At 37.7% G+C, this 25,190-nt stretch overlaps 1 protein-coding gene across 10 annotated transcripts in view; it reads right to left on the reverse strand.

The window, feature by feature from the left end:
• Positions 1–25,190, reverse strand: part of CCSER1 (coiled-coil serine rich protein 1) — a 723,849-nt gene that overhangs the window by 415,754 nt on the left and 282,905 nt on the right. For all 10 annotated transcript variants that reach the window (XM_069784531.1, XM_069784559.1, XM_069784615.1 and 7 more), the window contains exon 6: positions 22,594–22,804. In XM_069784531.1, coding sequence (XP_069640632.1) covers positions 22,594–22,804 — 211 coding nt within the window. The remainder of the gene's footprint in view (positions 1–22,593; positions 22,805–25,190) is intronic.

Here is a 25,190-nt window from a genome sequence, read left to right on the forward strand (position 1 = left end):
ACAAACCAACATGAGGTGGGAAGCAGCTGCTGCATTGCGAGTAACGCCATTCAGCACAGATAAAAATAACATAACTGAAACAACTCCAATGAGTTTGTATAATTCACTTCCGTATTTCTTTCAAAAAATGAAAAGGGAAGTTCCTTAAGACAACACAGCATTGAAGCCGTAGGGAAGGCTGTACTGAAATCACTGTTGCTCAGCAGGACACCTCCACCCCCAGCATTCGACAAGCTAATCTGGGCACTGCCAGCAAGGAGGCAGAAGCAGCCCGAATTTCATGTCGGCACTAAGGCTGCCTTAGAGCCCATTCAAAGTCTCTGGCAGCTTTTGAAGCTCATGTTATGCTTAATGGTGTGGCAGCTACATTACGAGCTACTTCAAGTTTAAAACAAGCTCTGTTGCATATACACAAGCTGCAGCCACTGCACTGCAGATATATCCTATGTCTGCTCCTTTCCAGTTTGGTGTTGACAGTTCTTTTAGGCGGGTTTGTATTTTTAGGTGCGTAGACAGCTGCTCTGAGGAGGTTATGTCTCCTACACAGAAAGGAGGATTAACTGGCTAAGAGTAGTACTCCTTCACTTCGTGTACAGAGAAACGAATAAAAATAAGTGTTAGACAAAAAAACCCAGAAAGCATCAAAGTCTAACAGGAAATGTAATAACAACACTCCTTGGGTAATCACGAGGAACGCTCTGAGCTTCACTGGAGCTTGTCACCAGATACAGTGATAAATATGTATTCACATAAATCATTATGCCCACGCTGATGGGTAATACTTTACTCCAGCTGCCTATTACACGGAAGGTATTTTAACATCTTCTTGCAGAGCCTCAATAAAAGGAGCATCAAATGGAAGGTTTAATTTTTCATCATTGTATGAACACTCTGATTCCCATGGGAGTGCTCTCTGCAAAGGCAGGTGGATTGTGCAGTCAGAGAAACGCAGCAGACCTATACCTTGTAATGAAATCAAAGAGCTCACTAAATCTAATACACACTCTAGCTGAAATTTGAGCTTCATAAGCAACAGCCCACAACTTCAGAGATTAAACCTAGCAGAAAAGCACTGATGGTACTGTTAGTTGTACTATTTTAGTGTCATTCTTGCCTCACATGAAAAGTTTCTTCTGAAAGACAGAGCCAAGCTGCGTGGGCTTGATACTGCCATTAAGTCTTGTAACTGCATTATTTTACTGCATGCTTAACAATGCTGAAAAATGGAGATTTAGGTTTTCTTTTCCAAAAAGTAAGGAGACTTCCACATAAACTGGATTTGATTCTTTTACTTATGGGGGGCAGGTTGTTTGTTTGTTTGTTTGTTTGTTTTAATGCCTGTTCAAGACCTTTTCCTTAAAAAGAAAGGCTGCAACAATGAAAGTAGCATAAAGGAAAACAATTATCTCCTTTTTTTTTTTTTCCTTTTTTTTAATATGGAAAATAGAACACATACCTCCATGTGAGTAGCCCTACTGCAGCAAACACATTTAGAGGAAACATTACTCCAGCTTTATATTCTGTTACTCTCTACAGTCCTACAAAAATTCGAACATGGTAGGTGGCAGTTGTCTTGACCTGTCTGGTTTCTGATTTGAGATTCTGGGAGCAGTTCAGTTGCCTAAATGTAAGTATCTCTGAGATATCCTAAGGTATTTAAGTCATATGCATAGGCCAATAGATATGACATAGGACCTATAGGAGACCCATGCTCTTCAAGAGCTGCAACTAGAAGGTAGATGAGATTACCATAAGGCATATCAAATGGTATTCAACATCTACAGTAAAGGAACTGAATCAAGTCCTTGCAGTATTTAAAAATATTTACCTAATGCCTTGCTAGTGTACATAACTTCAAAGAGTGCAGTTTATGATAAGGTAGAAGTCTGCAAGAACCTTTGTAGGAAGACAGGGTTCTTCCCCTAAAACACCCTGAACTTGGAGTGAGGTTTTGCCACCTTGGGAGATGCACATAGAAAGCTCTCATCAAAACTGAAACAACGTGGGAACCTATGACACTGCTGACCTTCAAGAGAAACCTTAAGAATAGCTAATCAAAAAGAATAATCCTTACTGAGTCTTATATTACATTATTCATCATGCCTTTGTCTTCATCTGTTCATTTTTTACTTCCTGCTGTGTATGGAATTATGAAAATAGAGCACGAAAATCTCATCTCGCTCGCACTCCCCCTTCAGTCCTTATACACATACATGCAGGGCCCACATTATGCTCCAGACACCAGTGGAAGCTCTGGATTTCCAGAAGAAATTGAAGGTGGCTGAACCACCACGGTGTTTGTTCAAGTTTGTATATTCTTGGCTACAGCAAACCAAGGTAATTCCACACAAACCTGTCAGAGTTCCAGAAGACCACAGATCAAAAGCAGCGCTGGCATAGCATTTCTCACAGATGGATGAACTCAAAATGCCATTGTCACTCAATCTTATAATAAGTTATTTTTTACTTAAAGAAATCACACAAGAAAGCTTGAGGACACACACTACTACCCCTAACATTGTGTTTCTCATAATTCAGCATATTATGTCTGAATATAAACAAATGGTTCCACCATTCCTATTAGACCTTAATACCGCTTCAGAAAAATCTCTTTTAGTTCTTGTATTCTCATTTCCTTCCCGTGTACATATTAGCAAACTGCTCCAGGAAGGGTGGTTCCTATTCCTTATAGTCTGATAACTGATGGATATATTTAATTCTCCATTGCCCACACCTTACCACTCCTACCCAGTGCCTATAACATTCTCTTTCCTCTCCATTCTCTCTGATAAATGGAAAGTACCATCTATGATATTCAAAACCAAATGCAAATGTCCCTACATCTCTGGGACACTCTTCTCAGTGAGGGAAGCAGCTATAAGAAGAGCCTTTACTATTCTTGAACCTATCATTAAAAACAGCCAAAGAAGATCTAATTTTATCCTTTTTTTAGGAAGGAAAGAAGTTTGTCTTCCATTTCCTACCACAATTTTGATTTAGTATCAAAATTAAATATCCTTTCATATTGTCTGCCAGACAGCAGTACATATTAGCTATTCTCTATCCTCCCTCACTGTACTACTTTATTAATGTGAACTCAAGGTCTCCTGCCCTCTTTCATAATTTCTAATTATCTATAGACAATATTATAAGGACTGTCCATTAGCATAAAGATTATTTTTGGCATGGTAAGACACATTTTAAGGATATCAATCTTTCTCCAGACTGAAAATGATATATTTTGCCACCTCTGGGTTTTTCCTTATAACTTTTAAAAAGTAGTATTCCATGTAAAGAGGTTAGATTCACTATATTATGTTTTAATTTTATTCCCAGCTATTTTTATTCCACTAAGTTCCAATTTAAAGTTGAAGCTTGCCATCATGTATAATGACTGACAGAAATTTTAAAACGGATAATTTCGTCTTCCCCCTACGTTCAGCAACAGTGTTTAGAGTTTGGTCTGTCATGCTGTGAAACTTGCTTGGCTCTGCAATCTGCAAATGCACTTCTAAGTACCAGAAAACGTCTGTGTAAGCATCAGGCAGGAAACAAGTTCACCATTTGAAAAGGCTTGTCATTTGAAAATACAAGTAGGACATACGTGGCTCATAAACGCTAGCCCTCCTTGTAGGAAGAAACATCCACTTTCTAGCTCATGTATTCTTCAAAATTTAAAGCTAAACCTGTATGTGACAAATATGAGATCATTCACAGAGGCACTGTAAAACACATATGCATATTTATATTACATTCAAAGGTAAACTCAAAAAGCAGTCTTTCTTGTTCTATGTGTTTGCAAAATGTTGGTAAATGTTGCTGTCCTGGTTTCAGCTGGGATAGGGTTAACTGTCTTCCTAGTAGCTGGTACAGTGCTATGTTTTGAGTTCAGTATGCAAAGAATGTTGATAACACACTGATGTTTTCAGTTGTTGCTCAGCAGTGTTTAGTCTAAAGTCAAGGATTTTTCAGCTTCTCATGCCCAGCCAGCGAGAAGGCTGGAGGGGCACAAGAAGTTGGCACAGGACACAGCCAGCGCACCTGACCCAAACTGGCCAAAGGGGTATTCCATACCATGTGACGTCACATCTAGTATAGGAACTGGGAAGTGGGGGCGGGGAATTGCAGCTTAGGGGACTAACTGGGTGCCGGTCGGCGGGTGGTGAGCAATTGCACTGCGCATCATTTGTACATTCCAATCTTTTTATTACTGCTGTTGTCATTTTATTAGTGTTATCATTATCATTATTAGTTTCTTCTTTTCTGTTCTATTAAACCGTTCTTATCTCAACCCACGAGTTTTACTGCTTTTCCCAATTTTCTCCCCCATCCCACTGGGTCGGGGGGAGTGAGTGAGCAGCTCCATGGTGCTTAGTTGCTGGCTGGGCTTAAACCATGACAGTTGCTTAATTTGAAAAGGCTTTTTAGTACATGGAAACTGCAGAAGGCGGTCAGAATTTGCTGATGTGCTCTCAGCCATGTAGAAGAATAAATTACTTACTCGTCCAACCTTACTTGTCCTACCCAGAAATTGCTTTGGTCTAATGACTCCATTGGTGACTGCCCAGTAGATTGTCCCTTCCTGTTATAGAGGTGTTGAAGCTATACATCAAGAGAAGGCAGAGGTTTACTTTTCCTGACTTGCAGTCAGTGCAGCAGAACAGGCACAAGGCAGGAAATGAGATTCCCTCTTTGAAGGACTGTACTAGTTCCCCTCTCTTTCCTGATCTTCCCTTGCCCAAAAGAAGAGCACGGCAGGAAATGAAACATCATTTCTTCCTCAGGCTTCCTCTAAGAAGAGCAGTTACCAGCTGCTCCTTGTGTTGACACATGCTAAAAGACTGATACTATAGCAATTCATCTGCTGTAGTCTTGGTATAGAGCAAAAACTATTTTATATGAGAGAATGAGAAAGCACCAGATGAAAATCTCCTGGGTTTCTATCTTTTTCAGAATGAAAAACTAAGACTACAGGAAACATTTGCTAGAAGTTTTGAAACAGAAAGTAGCAGCAGCTCGGCAGAATAAATCACCAAGCTCTTGCCATTCTATATATTGTTTCTAAAACAACTGCTTCTGCTCCCTGAAGGCATTTAAAACAGTGGACATAGTTTAACAGCTGCTAAGCATGTAAAACTGTCTACTTAAAAATGCCTCTTGGAAGTTTTACACAATTTGTTCATCTCCCACACAAACATATTTCATTTAAAAAAAAAAAAAAAAATCTATTCCCACCAAGAAATCAGCTCAGAGGTAGTCTCAGGTAATCTGAGAAGCCTTTCGTTTTCTGCATGCTATAAAGTTTTCTTCCTTCTTTCCAAGGCTGTGTTTGCCTTTTCTTCCTAGATCTATTGCTTCTTATAATCAGCATATGATTAAGCCACTCTATTAAAAAAACTAACAGTATACAAATACAAATAAACAACTGCAAATTTTTCAGGTAGTACTAAAATTCCTGATGATTGGACCTAAAGGTATGAGTTCATTTGAAACTAGATATTAATTCAGAATATATACACCGGGGTTTATCTCGCTTTTACTGGAACTTAAGACAACTTTCCTTCTACTTCCAAAAGTCATTCTATATGCATGCATGCACTTCAAAATCGCTTCAGTTTTGTCTTTGAAAGCAATCGACATTGGTATTTGTATACAAAACTACATGAATGTTTTGGCCATGTGGCTTGAAAAACCTAAAAACCATAAAGTTTTTACAGGGTGTAGTACGATTAGGCATACAAGCATGTATGTGCCCTAAACACAGAGCTGTATGACCTTAGTGATTAATCTGTTTCTGTCTTTTAACAATGAAGGTGAAAACACAACAAAGCCAATGTACAGGTTCCACAGAAAATGCTAAGTTTTTAATAGGTCTTTCAAGTCCTACAAAATTCTATAGTAACTGGACAGTAGTCTATTAATTTTTAGAGGACAGAAAAAAACCACCTTAATAAAGGCTTATAATTCTACATTAAACCCTGTAAAATTTATTTTAAAGGAGATGGAAAGACTCTTTTGGAGGATTCTTTCAATTGGCACTTATTATGGTTAATGGAAAGAGTTTAATTGACTTTCTATATACCAGATAGACACTGGAAAGATGGATATTACAAAAAGTGATAAGCATATGCAGAGCAAGAGGCCAGTGATACATGGTAGCAGAAATTTACTATTAATTAATCCACCCCTGGATGGACTAAAATAAAAGGCAAATATTGGTATCTTGCAATGTTCACAAAGTATTCACAAATATTCGGAACACCTAAAAAAAGAATGTTTAAAGCACAGGTGACAAATGCAGATCAAGAACAGCATCAGCCATATTTCTAAAAGCAGGTTTAAGGAGTCTTTTGTCCGAAGTGCTGTCTGGAATGCAATGGTGCATTGGAAGCACAGGTGAGAACCGCACAGCCGTCATGAACTTACCTTTGCAAACATCTAACTTTTGGAATTGATTTGGCTTGAGAAAATATTAAGATTACATTAAAGCATGACAATATTTATTCTAGTTATAGGTAGATACATAGATTAATTTTGTAAATAGAATTAGTCTGAGCTAACTTGTACCGTACCACTTCTGTACTATAATCAAACGATAACAGCAACAACAAAGCTTTTTAATTTTCACAGCCAAGGATCTTTTCATGGTCTAGTCAAAGACAAAACAATTGCAATAGGCAGACTTTCAAAATAAAACTGATGACTGCACTACATTTTCTGTTAGTATGCAAAAGAACGGAGTTATAAACGTAGCACTGCTCAGAATACATCTGTGCTGCACAGAGACACAGAAGCTTCTTGGTGCCCACAGAGGCCTCATATGTGAAAACTCTGTCAAGCTGTTGAGATCCCTAGCTCTCAGAATTTAAACTAGGTCTTCAGTGCTTTTTTAAAAAAAAGTACTTTTGGGGAGAGGAGAAAACATTTAGCAGGAGAGCAGCTAAATGAATGTAACCGTAAATTCATACAGCCATTATTTTCTTTTAAACTACTTCAGCAGAAATTAAATTACCACAACCACTGGTGTAAGTCCACTATTTAAGGCTACTGAAATCTAAGTTGCTTCAAAAACATTATTTTCTAGATAGATAGAGTCTATGTAGAAAAAAGTCAGCATTACCAGAATAGTCAGTGCATGCATTTGCTTTACATACAAGAATGGAAGCGGGAGGCTTTGTCAGTAGAAGTGACTGCTGTGCAGCACCCCAATTATTTCATGTCATAGTCCAGCTTGAATGGCTAATCGAGGCAGGCTCTGAGAGCCTTTCTAGAGGGTCAGTGTGTGAGGAGTGCCTCCATCTGCTGTGCACTGGTTATTTTACAACTTGTAAATTCAAGTTGCAGATTGACTTCATCTGTTTCATTAAAGCCTGTACATCATGCTGCAACTGAGCTGCTGTGTGTTGAACTCCGGTAGAAAACTGGAATTCAGGCATCCATGGCAAAAACTGCGCTAGTGATTATTTGACTCCTTATGCAGCAAGCCCATGACATGAAGCATACTAGTATTTGAAACTGAGAAGAATGGCAGATTTCGGATTTGTTGTTTTCAGTGAAAATTAAGAATTGTTGGAATGAGCCCACATAAAAATCAGAAAAATACACAAGCTACAGTTTGTGCTTGAGTTTACCTAAAAATTTAGCCCAGTTTTCATTAATGTCATTATTTTAATTTCAGCTGTACTTTGCCAATCATGCTGTGAAACTAAACACTGTGCTTTGGTATAAGCAGCCTCTTTGCTGGTATCCGGCAGTACACATTGCCCTCTCCCCTGCCAATATTGCAAGCTATCAATGTGTTCTGCTGGGCAGAAACTTCTCTAAATAAAGCTCTGCCTTAAAACCTAATATAGGAAGAAAAACTCCACACATCTTAGGGGGTTTTTTAAACTTTCAGGATAATTTGAGAATTCAGCAGGCAGTATATGAATATTTCACATTTTTGCTCCAAAAGCCATCTGGAATAATGGATACCCCAAGTTTTTGTCTTCTTCCTTTCTCTTGCAGTTGGAGCTCACAGTCTTACAACAGGAGAAGGAATTAAGGAGAAAAAAACCCTAGTTCTTGATATGCTAAAGTGATAAAACTTTTAACACTAGCAGTAATTGGGGCAGCAGACCAGAGGCTGAACTCTCACATGATGCAGTGCTGTCTTGTCAAAATAAAATTAAATTAAAAAACAAACAAACAAAACAAAACCAAAAATCTTAAGAAAGCTAAAAAGCTCAGCTGCTAGATCTTATTTCTTGAGTTCATGAAAAACACTTGCTAAAGCGCACACACACAAACCACAGTGAGACCAGTAAGACAGATGACAAGAAGATCCAGAAACAAGAAATAAAGCATATTTGTTCTTGGAAACAAGGGAGAAGGTGTTAATCTTAGTGAAATAGGATTCTTGCAGTACTGGCAAAGTTACTGTCAGGATAAATTACTTGCTTCAGCAAATATCAATACAGAAGCAGGCCTGTCAAGGTGCCAGACTAGCTCAAACAACTGCCCTTCCAGCGAAGCATTTCTATTCCGCACATTTAGTTCACATTTCACTGCTTTTCTCCTGTTCCTATTTTTGCGCCTTTGCTTCATGCCCTCTCCTTTCTGCAGCTATATTCCAAATCATGGCAAGAATTTGCAATTTAACATTAAACCCAAGATGGATGTAATGAAGGGGGTTTTTTTGGTGTAACTTGCACAGAATGCCTTTCTGAATGACACACATGAATAAAGCTATCACTGCCAGTATTGCATTTCCCAAAAAGAAGATATGAATGAAAAATTAGTTTATGGCTATGTACATTTTGATTATTCTGACACATTGAAATAGCTCTAGAAGAACACATATTTTCAGTTCCCAGCATGTCAAAAAGGTTCATTTCTACCTTCATTCCATAGAAAATGGAACAGCGTTCTAAATTGTAACCACAGCACAGACAAAACTAAATGAGATCATAAAAGATAAAATTCAGCATGAGAATAATATGCTCTTGAAGACTCACTATATATCCATTTATATCCTGCTCCTACTACATGAACAAATGCAAATGATGCAAGCAAGCACGGGCTTTGAAGACCTGGGGTGATTCTGCCACTACATGCTCAGGGTGCCTTCTTCCAGCTCTGATGCAAACATTCCATAAAATACTTACTCTATCAAACTACCAAAATGTCAGTTGTTTTCCCGTAGCATCTGTAAGACCACACTGCATTTCAGCTATCTGTCCACAGTTCTGAAAATCACTTATAAACAGTATCAATTTAAACACTATGGAGAACATACTATTATGCTATGACAATATTATATTACCAAAGTTCATCCTAGTGTGCTTAAGGATACACCAGAAACTTGGTGTTTATGCAATGCAATTTTTTCTATCTTTAAATGCTGTCAAAATATTAAAAAATGCCTCTCTAAGATCCTCTACAGTATTCAGATGGAAACATATGGTGGGAAGAAAACTGAATAATATCAAACTAATGATAAGAATATTGTGTACTAATTCTAATACTCGTATAGTATTGTATGCTAATTCTTACTAATTCTAGCCAAATACATTGCATGCAATGGAAGTCCTAAAGTGACTAGAATACGAAAAAATAATTTATCCAATAGTACTACTGGAATATAAGTAGTAAACAATTATATTTTGCACTAAAAAATTGTTCAAGAAGCTGCCAAAACCATGAGATAGATAGAAAAATGCTTAAGTTGTGTAAAAAAATTTCAATTGTATGAATATATAAACAAACAGTCAAATATTGTATGAGCAAACTACATTGTATGGTAAAATATAGCCTGCAAAACTGCCACACAAAATATACTTATGAAGCCTGCATTGTTAAAACATAATGGCACCACAATAAAAAAAGACACAACTAAGAAAGAGATTAATCGCAAAACTCAAAATAAATATATAAAAGTTCATATTCATTAGAAAACTCTGTTGTGAAGAGCAACTGAATGACGTTGGGTAGGAAAGAGCAGCATCTAAACAACAGTCTAAGAAACACAGATTTTAAAAAGATTTTTTATTTGGAATTATATTATGGGGTTTTAGTATGGTTTCAGTTTTTAGCAGCAAATTCATTACTACCATCAGTGTAATTAGCAAGAGACAGTGGGCTTATTTTAGGTATATCTGTAAGAACTATATGCTCATGTGCGTATTACAAAACCACATGTATCTTAACTAATTTATTGTAAAAATAGATAAATAATTTACAGCTATATACCCACATTTTACCCACAGACATGCACATACAATCACAATGAAAAAAGCAGTCTGGCACCACCAGAATGCATATTATAATGACAACCACATACGAACAGAAACTATGAATACAAATTCATTTTGATGTCACTGTCTTATGCATTCAGGGAGTTATCCAAAGCTCACTAGCATCAATGCAGAGCTCTCCATTGCCTCAAAGAGCTTTGAAAGAGATCTTTAACAAGAAAGAGAACTAGCCAGCATACACTTATGATAGTTGACTGGTTTTACAAAAGTCAGTATGATTAGCAGTATTTTTATCCTGGGTTATTTTAAACTTTACCTTGAATGTTCAGTTTGAGTACTCCAGAAAAGCTAACTCTCTGTTTAAATGTCAAAGTAGCCTACACAAAAGGAGTATAACGTTCTTCCTTCTGATGGAGCAAATCAGTAAAGGTTCCACTACTGTGATCTTAAGTGATTATTTTGGTTAAATCTTTTATCTATAAAACATCCAGACACACTAAACCGTCTCTCTCTACATTCACCATGCTAGTCTTATTTGGAAAGCAATCATTGCTCTATAGCACTGTGCATGAGAAACAAAGTATCAGACAGGCTAGGAGTACAAGCTTAAGACATCATCTGATCCAAAGCTGCATCACAAAGCCTAGATGGAAAAAAAGACTGCTAAGTCTTCTAACCCCACAGGGGGTTGGGGACTAGAGAGAAAAACAAGTGCTCATTCTCATAGCAAAAGGACTGACACAAACACTGCTTGCTTTCTCTGTGCTATTACTGGGAGTTTAATAGCAGTAAAGGTCTTACACAGATGAGCAAGACTGGCATGGCTATACACCAGAGATTCAAGCATTTATTTCATCACTGATCTAAATTCATAACATAGTTTAAATCAAAAGTGAAGAACAATTTTTAGAAGAGATTGTGCATGGGGTGGCAAGTAATAGAAACCTGGCCCTCTTTTTCCATAGTGGCATTTTGTAGCTGTGACCCAAGAGCTGTTTCCCTTACATAAAAAAATAAAATAAAATAAAGAAAAAATCAGTAATGATTTGTCCAATAGGAATAGGAATAGGAAAAATTGAGCCACATAAAATAAATAAAAATCCTAGAATATAAGTGATCCTTGGCTAGCCATTCATTCTAGTTATCTCTATCCTGCTTAAAAGAGGTAAGTTGTCAAACTGTATCCTTGCTTAGCTGCTTTATGACATGCTCAGTTTCTACTGAGGCAACATCAATTATTTCTGAACATATCTTTGTTCCCATCTAGATTATCGTCACACAGATTTGACATAAGAACTGTTGATAAAAAGAAGAATCCTCTCTTTTAAGCTCATAAATGAGGATATTGCTTTTACCTGACAACTTCCCAAAATTTTTTGAGTCCAGGAGTGAAAACAGAGGAGAGTTTTTAATTTAAATTAAAAAAAAAAAAATTAATTCCTAGGCATGAGCTAACTTTGCATTTTTCATCCATGAGCTCTAAATCACCTGTACGATTACCGTCTCTGTAAGGGGAGGTCACCATGAATGTGAAAACCTAAGGAGAGAGAAAGATGAAGAGAGCAGCTTTCTGAGAAGGCATCAAGTACCAGCTGGATTAAATGGACCTATGCTATTTCACACCCAGCTGAGGCTCTGACTGAAGGCAGAAAACTGCTGTATTTATAATATTAAGGTATATAAAGGAAAGAAATACAGATTATTAGACATATGCAATATTTCTTTATATACACCACATGTTCATAAAAAAAAATAGATGTGTCTACCAACTGGCTTTGGACAATTACAAAACCAGGTGTAGGATATGTCCCTGATGTGTAAATTTCTAATCCTTTTCCAAAAAAAGGTTACCTTTTCTGTCACTGGTTACCTTTTCATGTCACCCTTCAAAAAAATCACTTCATCTTCATGAATTAAAATGGAGCCAGACTGTACAAAATGAGGACTATTATTTTGGCCATAATCATGAATTTATGTAAGCATGCTATATCAACAGTTTTCATATCTTTTCTTTCTTCCACTAGGAAAATGATCAGCACTGTTCTGATAACCTGGGCTACAAAGTAATGGCATGCACTGTGCAGAGAAAACATTAAATAAATCCGCAGCACAGAGCTATGCGAAGATCCATCCTGTGAACTGTGAGAATTTCTCCTGCAACCACACTAGCACTTGTTTCATAAATCCTGGCTGATCAAGGGTAAGGGATAATTAATTAAGAGATTAAATTTAAATTCTGCCAAATCATCTATATGGTCATATACAAACACAAATATTGAAATGGGTAACTACATGCATGGTTGGCACTCCTCTACCTGAATACTAGACCTACATTTTTATCTATTACATTTTTATTCTTCCTGTACATCCATTTATGGCAACAGTTGCGCATCATCAGTTTTAGTGCTTTATCTATATAACCAGTGATTTTTCCATGTCAGGAAATATCTGAAACCTATCCTGAGGAAGCAAAAATCTTAATATGGCTGGAATACAGGACTGTGAAACTTCAGGAGTTGAGAAACTATTTAAATGAGGATAATATGGGGGGTTTTTAACCTACTGGGCTTGAAGGCAATGGCACCAGCTATAAGCCTCATACTAAATGCTCCTTTGCAAGTTACAAAACTGTTTGACAAGTTGGTATTTTCATATCTACAACCCCAGTAAATTTGCAGGAAATTCAATTATAGTGCAGCTTGGGTGTTGTGCACTCATCTTCATCCCACTCTTTTTAACAAAAAGCAATTGGAAATAGAACGGGATAAATCACTGGGAAATTTGTTAGATCTGGCAGTATTACTCGTTTTCTTATCAGGAACTCTTCCATCTACTGTCTGTACTAAATGTCTCTTTTAGCTCAAAATTACTCATGAGCTCTAACAACTGAGTGTAATCAATTCCTTCTACAGACTTTTACAGACGTTCTGGATTTCTTCCACTGCTAGCTCGTTATTTTGCAAGGCACTTCTCAGTATTTGCAGATTTATCAGAAAATGTAATTGTTGTGATCAGCTCCATTGCCAAGGAGTGTCGGGTAGGATTTAGCTGACTGACCTGCAGCAACTGATCAAAACCATGGAAGTACTAAATGGGAAAATGGTTTCATTTTTGTAGCTGTTATAATTTTATGGTCTTCAGCCACAAGTTAATCACAGCCAATTGCACAGAACTGCTGATGTTGGGACATTACATATTAATGGGGTTGCTATTTAATGCTTCTCTGCAACGTGCTGTTAAGACTTGGCTGTTGAGGAGGCTGGGGCAACATGTTATACAAATCCATGCTGACCTGGAGCAGATCACACTGTCATCTGAAAACGTTTCATTCAGGCAACCACAGGAGAAGTAAGAAAGAAGCTACTCATTTGCCTTCTGAATATATGGAGTAGACACATATATCAATATAATCGCTACCTGTGGGAGGACTACGTGTTTCATGGTGAATCTTGTTTCAATAAGGCTGCAGCACACAGACATATGTAGTCTACGAAGATTAAGTCACTAGGTCAGCAGCAGAACAAACAGAACATAAAAAGAGGAGAGAAATTTTCCATTCTTCAGTATTACAAATGAGTGCATTTGAAACTGATAATCTCAAAGCATGGCTCAAAAACGCTCGGAACATGGCCTGCAAAAGAACTTCATCATGAGTGTGGGCATTGACAGGAACTGATAACTGAGTTGGATCACATCCGAAAATCTTTTTCTTGAGATGAGATTAGTGTGACTCCACAGGACCCCAGAGCTGTGTGCTAGTGCCAGCCTGTAACTTCACACTCGTTAAGTAAACATAGAGTGTCAGCAAATGAACACACTGTCAGAAGCACCTGTTGTAAAGTATAAAGATCCTGAAGGGCAAAGGAGTCCAGGAAGGCTGGACATTCTTCATGAAGGAAATCTTAAAGGTGCAGGAGCAGGCCGTTCCAGTGTGCTGAAAGATGAGCCGACGGTGAAGAAGACCAGCCTGGCTGAACAGAGAGCTTTGGCTGGAACTCGGGGCGGGGCGGGGGGGAGTTTCTGACCTTTGGAAGAAGGGACAGGCAACTCAGGAGGACTACAGGAATGCCGTGAGGATATGCAGGGAGAGAATTAGAAGAGCCAAAGCCCAATTAGAACTTAATCCTGGCTACTGCCATGACAATAAAAAATGTTTCTATAAATACACTAACAACAAAAGGAGGGCTAAGGAGAATCTCCATCGTTTATCAGATGTGAGGGGAAACAGAGTGACAAAGGGCGAGGAAAAGGCTGAGGTACTTAATGCCTTCTTTGCCTCAGTCTTTCATAGTAATACCAGTTGTTCTCAGGGTACCCAGCCCCCTGAGCTGGAAGACAGGGAGCAGAATGAAGCCCATGCCTATGGGGCTGGATGGGATCCACCCAAGGGTACTGAGGGAGCTGGTGGAAGTGCTCACCAAGCCACTTTCCATCATTTATCAGCAGTCCTGGCTAACCAGGGAAGTCCCAGTCAACTGGAGGTTAGCAAACATGACACCCATCTACAACAATGGCTGGAAGGGGGATCTGCAGAACTACAGGCCTGTCAGTCTGACCTTGGCGGCAGGGAAGGTTATGGAGCAGACCATCTTGAGTGCCATCACGCGGCACATAAAGGACAACCAGGTGGTCAGGCCCAGTCAGCATGGGTTTATGGAAGGCAGGTCCTGCTTGACTAAACTGATCTCCCTCTATGACAAGGTGACCCACTTAATGGATGAGGAAAAGGCTGTGGATGTTGTCTACCTAAACTTGAGTAGAGCCTTTAACACTGTTTCCCACAGCATTCTGCTGGAGAAACTGACTGCTCGTGGCTTCGATGGGTGTACTCCTTGCTGTGTACTCTTTGCTGGGTAAAAAACTGTCTGGATGGCCAGGCCCCAAGAGTGGTGGTGAATGGAGTTAAATCCAGTTGGCGGCCGGTCACAAGTGGTGTTCCCCAGGGTTCAGTATTGGGGCCAGTTCTGTTTAATATCTTCATCAGTGATCTTGACGAGGGGATTGAGTACCGCACCCTCAGTAAGGTTGCAGACAACACCAAGTTGGGTGGGAGGTGATCTTCTTGAGGGCAGAAGGGCTCTCCAGAGGGATCTGGACAGGCTGGATCGATGGGCCGAGGCCAATTGTATGAGGTTCCACAAGGCCAAGTGCCGGGTCCTGCACTTCGGTCACAGCAACCCCATGCAACACTACAGGCTTGGGGAAGAGTGGCTGGAAAGCTGCCCGGCAGAAAAAGACGTGGGGGTGTTGGTCGACAGCCAGCTGAATATGAGCCGGCAGTGTGCCCAGGTCACCAAAAAAGCCAACAGCATCCTGGCTTATATCAGAAATAGTATGGCCAGCAGGACCAGGGAAGCAATCATCCCCCTATAGTCAGCACTGGTGAGGATGCACCTTGAATACTGTGTTCGGTTTTGGGACCCTCACTACAAGAAAGACATTGAGGTGCTGGAGTATGTCCAAAGAAGAGCAATGAAGCCGGTGAAGGGCCTAGAGAACAAGTCTTATGAGGAATGGCTGAGGGAATTGGGGTTGTTTAGCCTGAAGAGAAAAGGAAGCTGAGGGGACACCTTAATGCTCTCCATAGCTACCTGAAAGGAGGTTGTAGCGACATGGGTATGGGTCTCTTCTCCCAATGAACAAACAACAGAACAAGAGGAAACGGCCTCAAGTTGTGCCAGGGAGGTTTAGATTGGATGTGAGGAAAAATTTCTTCACCAAAAGGGTTCTCGAGCATTGGAACAGGCTGCCCAGGGAAGCAGTTGAGTCACCATCCCTGGAGGTATTTAAGAGACGTGTAAGATGTGGTGCTTAGGGACATAGACTAGTGGTGGACTTGGCAGTGTTAGGTTTATGGTTGCACTTGATCTTACGGGTCTTTTCCAACCTAAATGATTATTTGATTCTAAGATACAGACATATACAACCTTTTTCTTAACCCTTCCCCAAACTGCTGAACTTCTACCAAACGAGATCTTCTAAATGAATCACTGGAAAACATGCCTTGATCTGCCAGGTAAATGTTTTTCCCAAGTACTATTAAACAACTGTAAACAATCTTGAGAAATTTTAAATGTTGAACACACTGAAATCTCTATTGCACACACCAAAATAGTCTGACAGTTCTCCAGAACCTTTTTTAATTATCTGAACTACCACTTATTCAGCTAAGAAACCTAAGCAATAGGACTGGGACTGGAATTGCAGCATTACAACCTATTTCAGCTAAGTTCACCACACATGATGACAATGTTGGAGACGGTATTTGTCCTATGCAGCTTGCCTAAAAAACATAGGGGAAAAAAGAGTTTTCTTGTACCTCAAGAATATCGAACTAAATAACAAACACTGGGTTTGTTTGTTCTTATTAAATGCCTTATAATTGGTAAACTTAGAATAAAACATCTTCACTGCCAAAAAGAACATCTGATTATATCCACCAGCTCCCAATATTCTCCGTTATCCTGAGATATGTTACTAGAAAATATATACAAAGTGTGCAATGGGGTGTTCTGCACTCTCTTTGCAGGCAGCTGGGCAAGGGTATGCCAACGTATATTTCCAAGTGAAAAAGCAATTTAATATGATAAAGTTAAATCCTATTACTAAATCTAGTACATTTTTATTATTAGTTATTTAAATTTATGGGTATATGCAGTGTCAACACACCATGAAATGAAGGAATTACCAATTTCCAGCATGAATTACTTGATAAAAGGGACTGCATTAAATGCAGAGTTGTTGAATAAATCAGCAATGCTACAGTGGTTAATTACAAAGTTACTTAAAGGAAGAAAACCTGCAGTATTTCACAGTGTATTAAACTTGCTATTGCTTCCTAAGTGGCTAACAGACAATATTAGTAAACAATACATTTCATAGCGGACTGCAGGAAAAGCTTTAATATCTTTAAAACCCATAGTTTAAGGCCAATTCCATATTGCTTAGCAATCAGTCTACAAAATATTGCAAAGAACACTCAGCTTTCTCTTAGTACATTCCATTAGTAGCTTGTAAGTGCAGCATAAAAGAAGACTCTATAATTATGCTTATTTTACTGATGAGGTGAAAGATGCATGCAGAGAAGTAATGTAGCCATTGATATCTGACAGGCTAATTGCAGACTGAATGGTCTCACTCTGTCCCCCAGGTCTCAGGCAACTGTCATGGCCAGTCTCACAGTGATTTTGACATAATTTTCCACATTTCTCATTTTTTCAAGTGCAATCTAAAAACACTGTATTGGATACATTAAGTTTTAATGACAGCCACAGACAGCTGCAATTTCCCTCAGTAAAATAAATGATTAATTAGTAAAAACAGTATGAAGTATATGTCCAGAGTGACTTATACCTATTGCTAATCATAGCAATTAGCTTCAATTTCTAAAGCTCCACAGACTGCATGGTGTTTTGCAGAGCTGTGAAAGAGGCATGGGCATGCACTGAATAATTTATATTACAAATTACACAAACATACAGACAAAATATCTTAATTTTCTGGATTAGCAACCAGTAAGGTCACTTCTGATAGCCCCATAAAAATATCTCAGAGTAGAATTTAGTAGTTGATAACCTATATATTTCATAAAGAATACAGGGAAAATTTGACCTGTAGAAATAAGCCTAAATGTGGGCAAGATTTTCTTTTTACTGGGACATGCAGTAAAATTAATCAACAAGCTCAACATCTAAAGTTTGAACAAAAACCCATTACCACTGACTAAACGTATTCCTTCCCAAAATAGCTGTACTTTTTCACTATGTTTATTTCAGAGTAAAGACCCTCTCTTGCCAGGCACAAAACCAAAACCATGAGTTTTCCTCATATGTCTCTGCCTGAAATGTTCTACCAATGATTTAAACAAAGGCAAAGCTCTTAAATGTCCTCTCAATTAGCCAGCCTTTGACACTGCCTCAGTTAGCTATAACTGAAACCATAAAAAAGTTAATAGACAGAAATAATTTCAGTCTCATCTGGGAAAGTACAGGAAAGCCCATATATTGTTTGGGAAAGAGGCATTATATATTCATTATTGTTTATAGCAGTAAGTGAGGAAGAAGCTACAGTCTAATTTTTAGAAGCTCATTGACTACGCGCAATCAGTTAGTGGCCAGAAACGTAACAAAATATAGAAAGTACAGCACAGCATGTGGGGGAGAAAAGTTGACACAGATTCTGAGTTGAAGACCAGTGCAGAGCAGAAAGGCCTGCCTGAAGTCAAAAAGTGAAGAATCCATTGCTTAGGAGAAGGCAAACCTATCAATTTCATCCACCCAACTCCCCATTTTCTTGTCTTTTTTTTTTTTTGAATGAGAGGAGTTATTACTGAGAAAAAGGTAAACACCAAGTAGACTTTGAGGAAAACAAAAACAGTTCAATAAACATCAGTGAGATGGAGAGAAAAGGGAGACCAAGAACTAGTTGTAAATCACAGACAGGCTTGTATTGTCTTATATGCTGAAGTGGCTTTTATCCAGCTGCCTATGCTGCTAATCTCTGGTAATGCTTTTTAATGAAACTTTGCAGCCCACAAGTCTTGGTTACTCCATGTATTGCAGATTTGTCTGTCAGAAATGGAACATCCATGAGGAAAAGCTGCAGAACAGATTCGGACATACTTTCTGGACCGATTCCTGGTGGATCACTGAGCTTCCTCACGTGCCAGGGTCCTCCAAACTCTTTTCAGCTTTGTTCAATGAGGTTCTCAAAACATTAGGGGACACTCTGCCTTATGAGACTTGAATGGCCAAAGCTATAAAGACTTATTAGTAGACATTTTCAAGGCTTTTTCACTGAAAGTGAAATGGTAATTAATTCTCTTAATTGAATGATCATTCATTAGTCTTTTACTAAATACATTACCTAATAACATTCTCAATCTTGCAAGTTACTGCCATGTCTTCAATTTCCCTTTTCATGATAAGACCAACAACAAGCTAAACTCACAGCTTTATAAATCTGCTACACAGTACAGCATATATTGTATGCAGTTTTTTCATTTAGATTCTTCAATTACAAGCAACTGCAACAAAAAAACCCAACATATTGTACTAGCTAGTATTACATTTTGGCAGATCATAATTAAATTCTTCCTTTAGAAGCAGTGCTCAGTGCTTAAGAAGAAGGATTATATTGAATAATGGGGCTAATATTTTAACTCAATTAATATGTTATTTTTCAATAGAGGTATACACTACTGTAATTTCTTCTTCTATGGGTATCATCAGCTATAAAACAGAAATACTGCAGCTTTTTTTCTGACAACTTGTGTAATTTTTCCCCACGTAGATCGCATGCTTTCTATATTTTTGAAGTGAAAACATGTGACATATTATTTTTATAAATATTTTATATTTTATACTTATTTTATACTGTTATAGGCATAAAATATTTCACTTCTATACCATATAAGCCTGCCAGACTATGTTTGACTACATCTAAAAATAGATGAGCGTTCCATGGTAAGGAAAGAATTTTTCTTTTATGTCTTTTAATTCTGTACTGTTGTGAGTTTGATTTATAATATTGGTTGGGTTGGAAGTGATTTTTGGATGAAGAAATTACATGTAGTTACAATGGAAGTAGGGTACCTTCTCCATAGAAACTGCCTGGCAAATATGCTCAGATGACTTATTTATCAGATTCTTCAATACAATATTTCAATTTGATGAAATTATATTTTCCTGGAATCTTTCACTAATAATTTAAAAGTGACATAAATGTGTAAATGTCTGTATTTCTGAAGATAATCAAGTTATGTCATTCCAAAATCAATTTGTAATATATTTCAAGGTCATCTTCTCTTTGGTTGTTCAAACTAGCTACTTATGTTCTTTTGAATCATACTCCGGTTTTGGTTTAATTCCTAATATTTTAATGTGTTTTAAAGACTGTTTGTGAATATTTTGTTGCTGCTGCTCTTTCACTCTCCTGTAATTATACCATGGATGATGCCCACTGCATAGTAGACAGGTTTTTTAACTCTTTATGGAGATATGAAAACTGTGTAGTTTAACAATGACCTTGAAAAGTAATTTTTTGTTTTAAGAAACAGTCTGTGTATTTATGATCAGTAGAACTAGAATATTGCACTACCTATCAAACAGCTGTTTCTCAGATGGGGCTACTAAAAAGGACATTCCCACACCATTTTACAGTATTCTCCATATCTTTTCTATCACTGATATTATACAAGTCACTTATTAAAAAACAAAATACAAATAACAACTCGACATAGCAAAAGTTGTTGATAATCATCAGATTGGTCGCTTCATTCTAGCTATGTAAGAGTTTTGTTTAGCTGTGTACTAGAACAATGTGTACTACTACTAGGATATTCCATCTCAAATGTGCTGAAAAACAGGGAGGTAAATTACAGCACGTATATACTATAGATGCATCACATATAACATCCAACTGTAGAAGTAGAAAAAGGCCATTTTGATTTCATAAGGAAGGCAAGACAAAAAGAAAAGTAAAGGACAGAATCACACTGTGTTACAGTCAGATGGGGAGATGGAAATTATGTGGTGCAAAGGAACAAGTAAGTAAAAGACTGAATCATGCACGATGAAAAAATAAAATCAATATGAGTTACATAAGGAGGTATTAGTAACTGGACATGAAATTCCAGTGAGTCGCACAAAATACCTTGTGTTCCTTTTGTGGAGATCACCTGGTGAATGTTTTTAAAGATAAAGTACTATAAGATACAACATATCTCCATACAGAAAATCACAGTAGATTCTTACACAAGTATAATGGAACTTGTTAAGTTAAAAATAAAATTCTTACGCTTACTGTCATGGTAAGAAAGAACTTTTCTGAGCAAAACATAGAATTATTCACACTAGAAGCTACAGAGCATGCTGCCAATATTACCAGCTGAATGTTACAACTGCTCTGTCATGTAATACTATAATTCTTATTATTTATTTCCATATATAATAGGGTTACAAATCCTTCTCAGTGAACAAGAACCTTTAAATTCACTCTGTATTCTGACATTATATAAGCAGAAACTGATGGAGAATGAATGATTTCAATTCTGGATTCAGCAAAACAGTAGTCCATTAAGAAGCCCAACAGCGTACATAAAGCTTCTAGTGAATGGAAAGAATCTGGAAGGCATGAGGCTTGCCATCCAGCAAAAACATGCTATTTAGGAGGACTAATGGATAACTATCATGGCTAAACCTTTGACAAACCTTCTCAGCCAGGACAACTATTAGTTTAATTTAGATACAGATGATCACGAAGTGAGCAGTAAAAAAACCCAAACTTGACAAAGCCTTATTTTGTTATTTAAACATCTCAGTTAAGTGACTAGCATGTCATCATACAATGAAGTTGCAACAAGGGAAATTCTGATTATATCTTAGGGAAAAAAATTACAATGATGTAGCCAAATATTGGAACCCTTGCCCAGAGACAATGTGGAAACCCTATTAAGGTACCAAAAACTTTAGTGGACAGGGACCTAAGCAACCTGTTCTAAGTTGGCCTTGCTTTCAGTAGAGGTGTTGGACCTCCAGGGAGCCCTCTGAACCTAAATTGTTCTGTAATTCTCTGAACTATATAGATTAAAAACAAAACAAACAAACAAAAAATTATCTTTGTTGTAGATTTCAAAGAAGACTCACACTGCAGTCCACTAACACGAAGCTGAACTCATGTAAAGCATGTATCTGAATCAAAGCTCCACAGATGGAAAGTGTCAAAACAACTGTCAACCCAATAATAATTTGATTTCTTCTAAAATCCTAAAGGGAACTGGATGCAAAAGAAAGTTTTCAAAGCAACACCAGTAGTTCAGGGGAGAAGCAGGAGAATATAGCAGGACAGGACAAGCCAGGACTCTTGAAACTGTTAGAATGGCCTAAGAAATCTGATTTCGGCCATCATTTACAAACTTAAGCTAGTAACCTTTAATTTTAGTACTGTTACTTAAAAGAAAATTTTTTTCCTTTGCATCTCTCCTCTGAATAAATTGCATGCAACTTCATACTGATTAACAAATGTAAAGAAAACTGAAAAGCTCTAAAATACTAGAGGAAAAAAAAATACAATTTATTTTGCTCTAAAGCAGTTCCTCTCCCCTGCCCCCTTTTCGGTAAAAGCTCAAGAGAAGCTTTATTCTCTGCACACTGAGATGGCAGTATCAGTTAAATTCTGCTATAGTATAAACTTTCTGACCTCCACCATGTTGAGGTACTACTATTTATACTTCTGCATCAATTCCAGATAGTCAAGACATATTAAAACACATCAAGTCCATAAACTTTTCTGATCCTTTTCTGCCGCTTAGCTCATTAATGCTGAAAGCTATTAATTTAACAAATGAGCGGGTGATTACCTCTTGAAGAACCCTCTTCATTTTCAGAAGCAATGTCTTTACAGCTGTGCAGTCTTGCAGCATCAATCTGAAGGGCAAAGATTCAATGCCTCCGCCTTCTTCCAGACCAGTAAAAGGCCACTCCACAGATGGGCTGCCAGCCAGCTGGCTAACACGAGGGTACCTGGCTTCTCCTTGACCTACCTCCTTCGACAGCTTCAGAGATAGGCTCCTTACAAGACAAAACAGAAAGATCAACTCTGAAATACGTAAAAGAAATAGAATTAAATAATTTTTGGCTTTTAGTTCCTTTGAGTTTAAAGACACATTACACATTCACTTGTTGAGCCTGCTAGCATGAATGGCCTTTATAATGTACATATAGCCATATGGTGTTAGCAATAAAATATGCATTTATAAATGTACCATTTTCTACAGAAATTGAAACCATGCTCTATGCCACACCCTTCAAAAGAAAGCAATTTTTTTAAAACAAAATATCCTATGGGCAAAACTGCTATGGGTCTATTTTATTTCAGTTCAGCTTTAATAAAAAAATGAATCTATCAGCTTTAATAAAAAAATGAATCTATCATGCACTTTCAAAAGCTAAATCATGTTCTTCCATATGCTTTGACTTAGAACTCAAAAAGAAAAGAAAACCGCCAAAGAAAATACTCCCTTCCGGGCTGGCCCAGTGGCATAAGATGAACCTGCTATTCTATAAAATGGAATTTGAGATTTAATTAATCTGTACTCACTCTGAAGTTTGGTTACCTTTGAAGCTATTTAAGCAGAACATGAAACAGAACAACCTTAAGTAGTGGTTGAGAATCCATTAAAGACAATGGAAAGATTCAGAAAGATTTTGATGGACTTTGGAGGTAACAGAATACCATTCTTTTGCTGCATACATACTATCTTCCTTTAATATCAGAGCAAGATATATATGACTGGCATGCTGGAGCAAGTCCAGCGAAGACCAACAAGATGGCAAGGGGGCTGGAGTGCACAATAAATGAGGAAAAGCTAGGAAAGCCAGCTTTCCTTAGTCTTCCAAATAGAAGGTGAACGGAATCTCATTGCTAACAAGAGCTATGTCCCCACTGGAAGGGTGCAGGGATGATGGAACCAGGCTACCCTTAGCCATGCACAGCAACAGGATGAAAGCCAATGGACAGAAGCTGGAATACAGGAAATTGTGACCAGATATAAGAACTTTATTTATTTACTTGCTTATTACCATGAGGGTGGTCAAACAAAGGAACAGGGGCTCAGAGATGCTGGATACCAATCCTTGGAGATATTTAGAACATGATGGGGCAAGCCCCTGAGTAACCTGCTCTAACTGGACCTGCTTTGAGCAAGGGCTTGGAATAGAGACCTGCAAAGGTCCCCTCCCACCTGTGTAATTCTATGATCTAGAGGTCATAGATTCAATCAGCCACAATCAGCCGAAAGTTTAATAGTAGAAAAATAATTTAGAGATTACATTTTGGTGGAACAGGATGTAAGTAAAAACACTAAGGGGTTTTTTTGGCATGAAAGCATTCACAACTTTTAATGTTGCACCTATTTCTCTTCAGCCAGCAGGGAAAAAGGACAATCTGAACGGAGAATACATCTGAGAATGTGGCTGCATTGTGTAATGTAGTATATTAATTACTACTAAATTACAAAAGGGTTGTAACAGCAATGCATGACGCCCATATTCCTACTAAATTAATTCACTACAATTAAAGATGTTAGCATAAGTGGTGAAGAAAATTACAATTATTATTCATTTAATGTATAGTTCCAATTTTCTGTTCCATTTGAATTTTCATGCAACACAAAACTGATCCCGAATTTTAAGCATGGCCATATTTTGGAAGGACAACAGATATTTTTCTGCCTGAAATTTTCCTTAGTTAACTTTGGTTTCATAGGAACCACATACAAAACGGGATTAATGGGATTTCTCAAAACAAGCAATTCCCAATGCCATACTAACAAATTGGAAATGAGGCTACTAGAATTATGTTTTATAGATGGTTCATTTTTATACTTTGCAAGCTATGTAATGTGCAGCAGGGACAACATGTTAGATCAAGAAATGCACCACAAAGGTCACGGATATAGACAGATGCTCATGATGGCCAATAAAATTAAAATTTTCTAATCCAGGCTTTTCATGACTTTCAATGAAATTAGTCTGGTTTAATTTTTAAATACATTGAAACAACTTTGTGAGTAGAATATTTTGCATCCTTTAAAATAATAATCTGAGGTGGATGATAAAGGTGCTTCTAACTGAGGGATATTAAGCCATGCTGATTCATAGCCTTTATTAAAGAAGCCTCAGGTATAAATCATGCAAAGAAAAAACAACTTTTAACTGAAGTTTCATAACACAGGCCACTTTTAAGGGTTTATAAAAGAAGCCATATTCAAACTATTGGAATCTACACAAGTAAGATTTATGTAGCCAGAAAAGCACATTATTAAAATTAAGCAAGATGATACAAGATCCTCTTTTTTCCTGCCCAGTGCCTGCAGGCTGGGAGATGAATTATTCCTTAGAATATTGTGAATGTTCACTTTGCAACTCCCACCGAAGTTTCATCCTCCTCATGCTC

Source organism: Haliaeetus albicilla, chromosome 1 (genome assembly GCF_947461875.1).
Source record: "Haliaeetus albicilla chromosome 1, bHalAlb1.1, whole genome shotgun sequence".
In the NCBI taxonomy this organism is placed as follows: Eukaryota; Metazoa; Chordata; class Aves; order Accipitriformes; family Accipitridae; genus Haliaeetus; species Haliaeetus albicilla.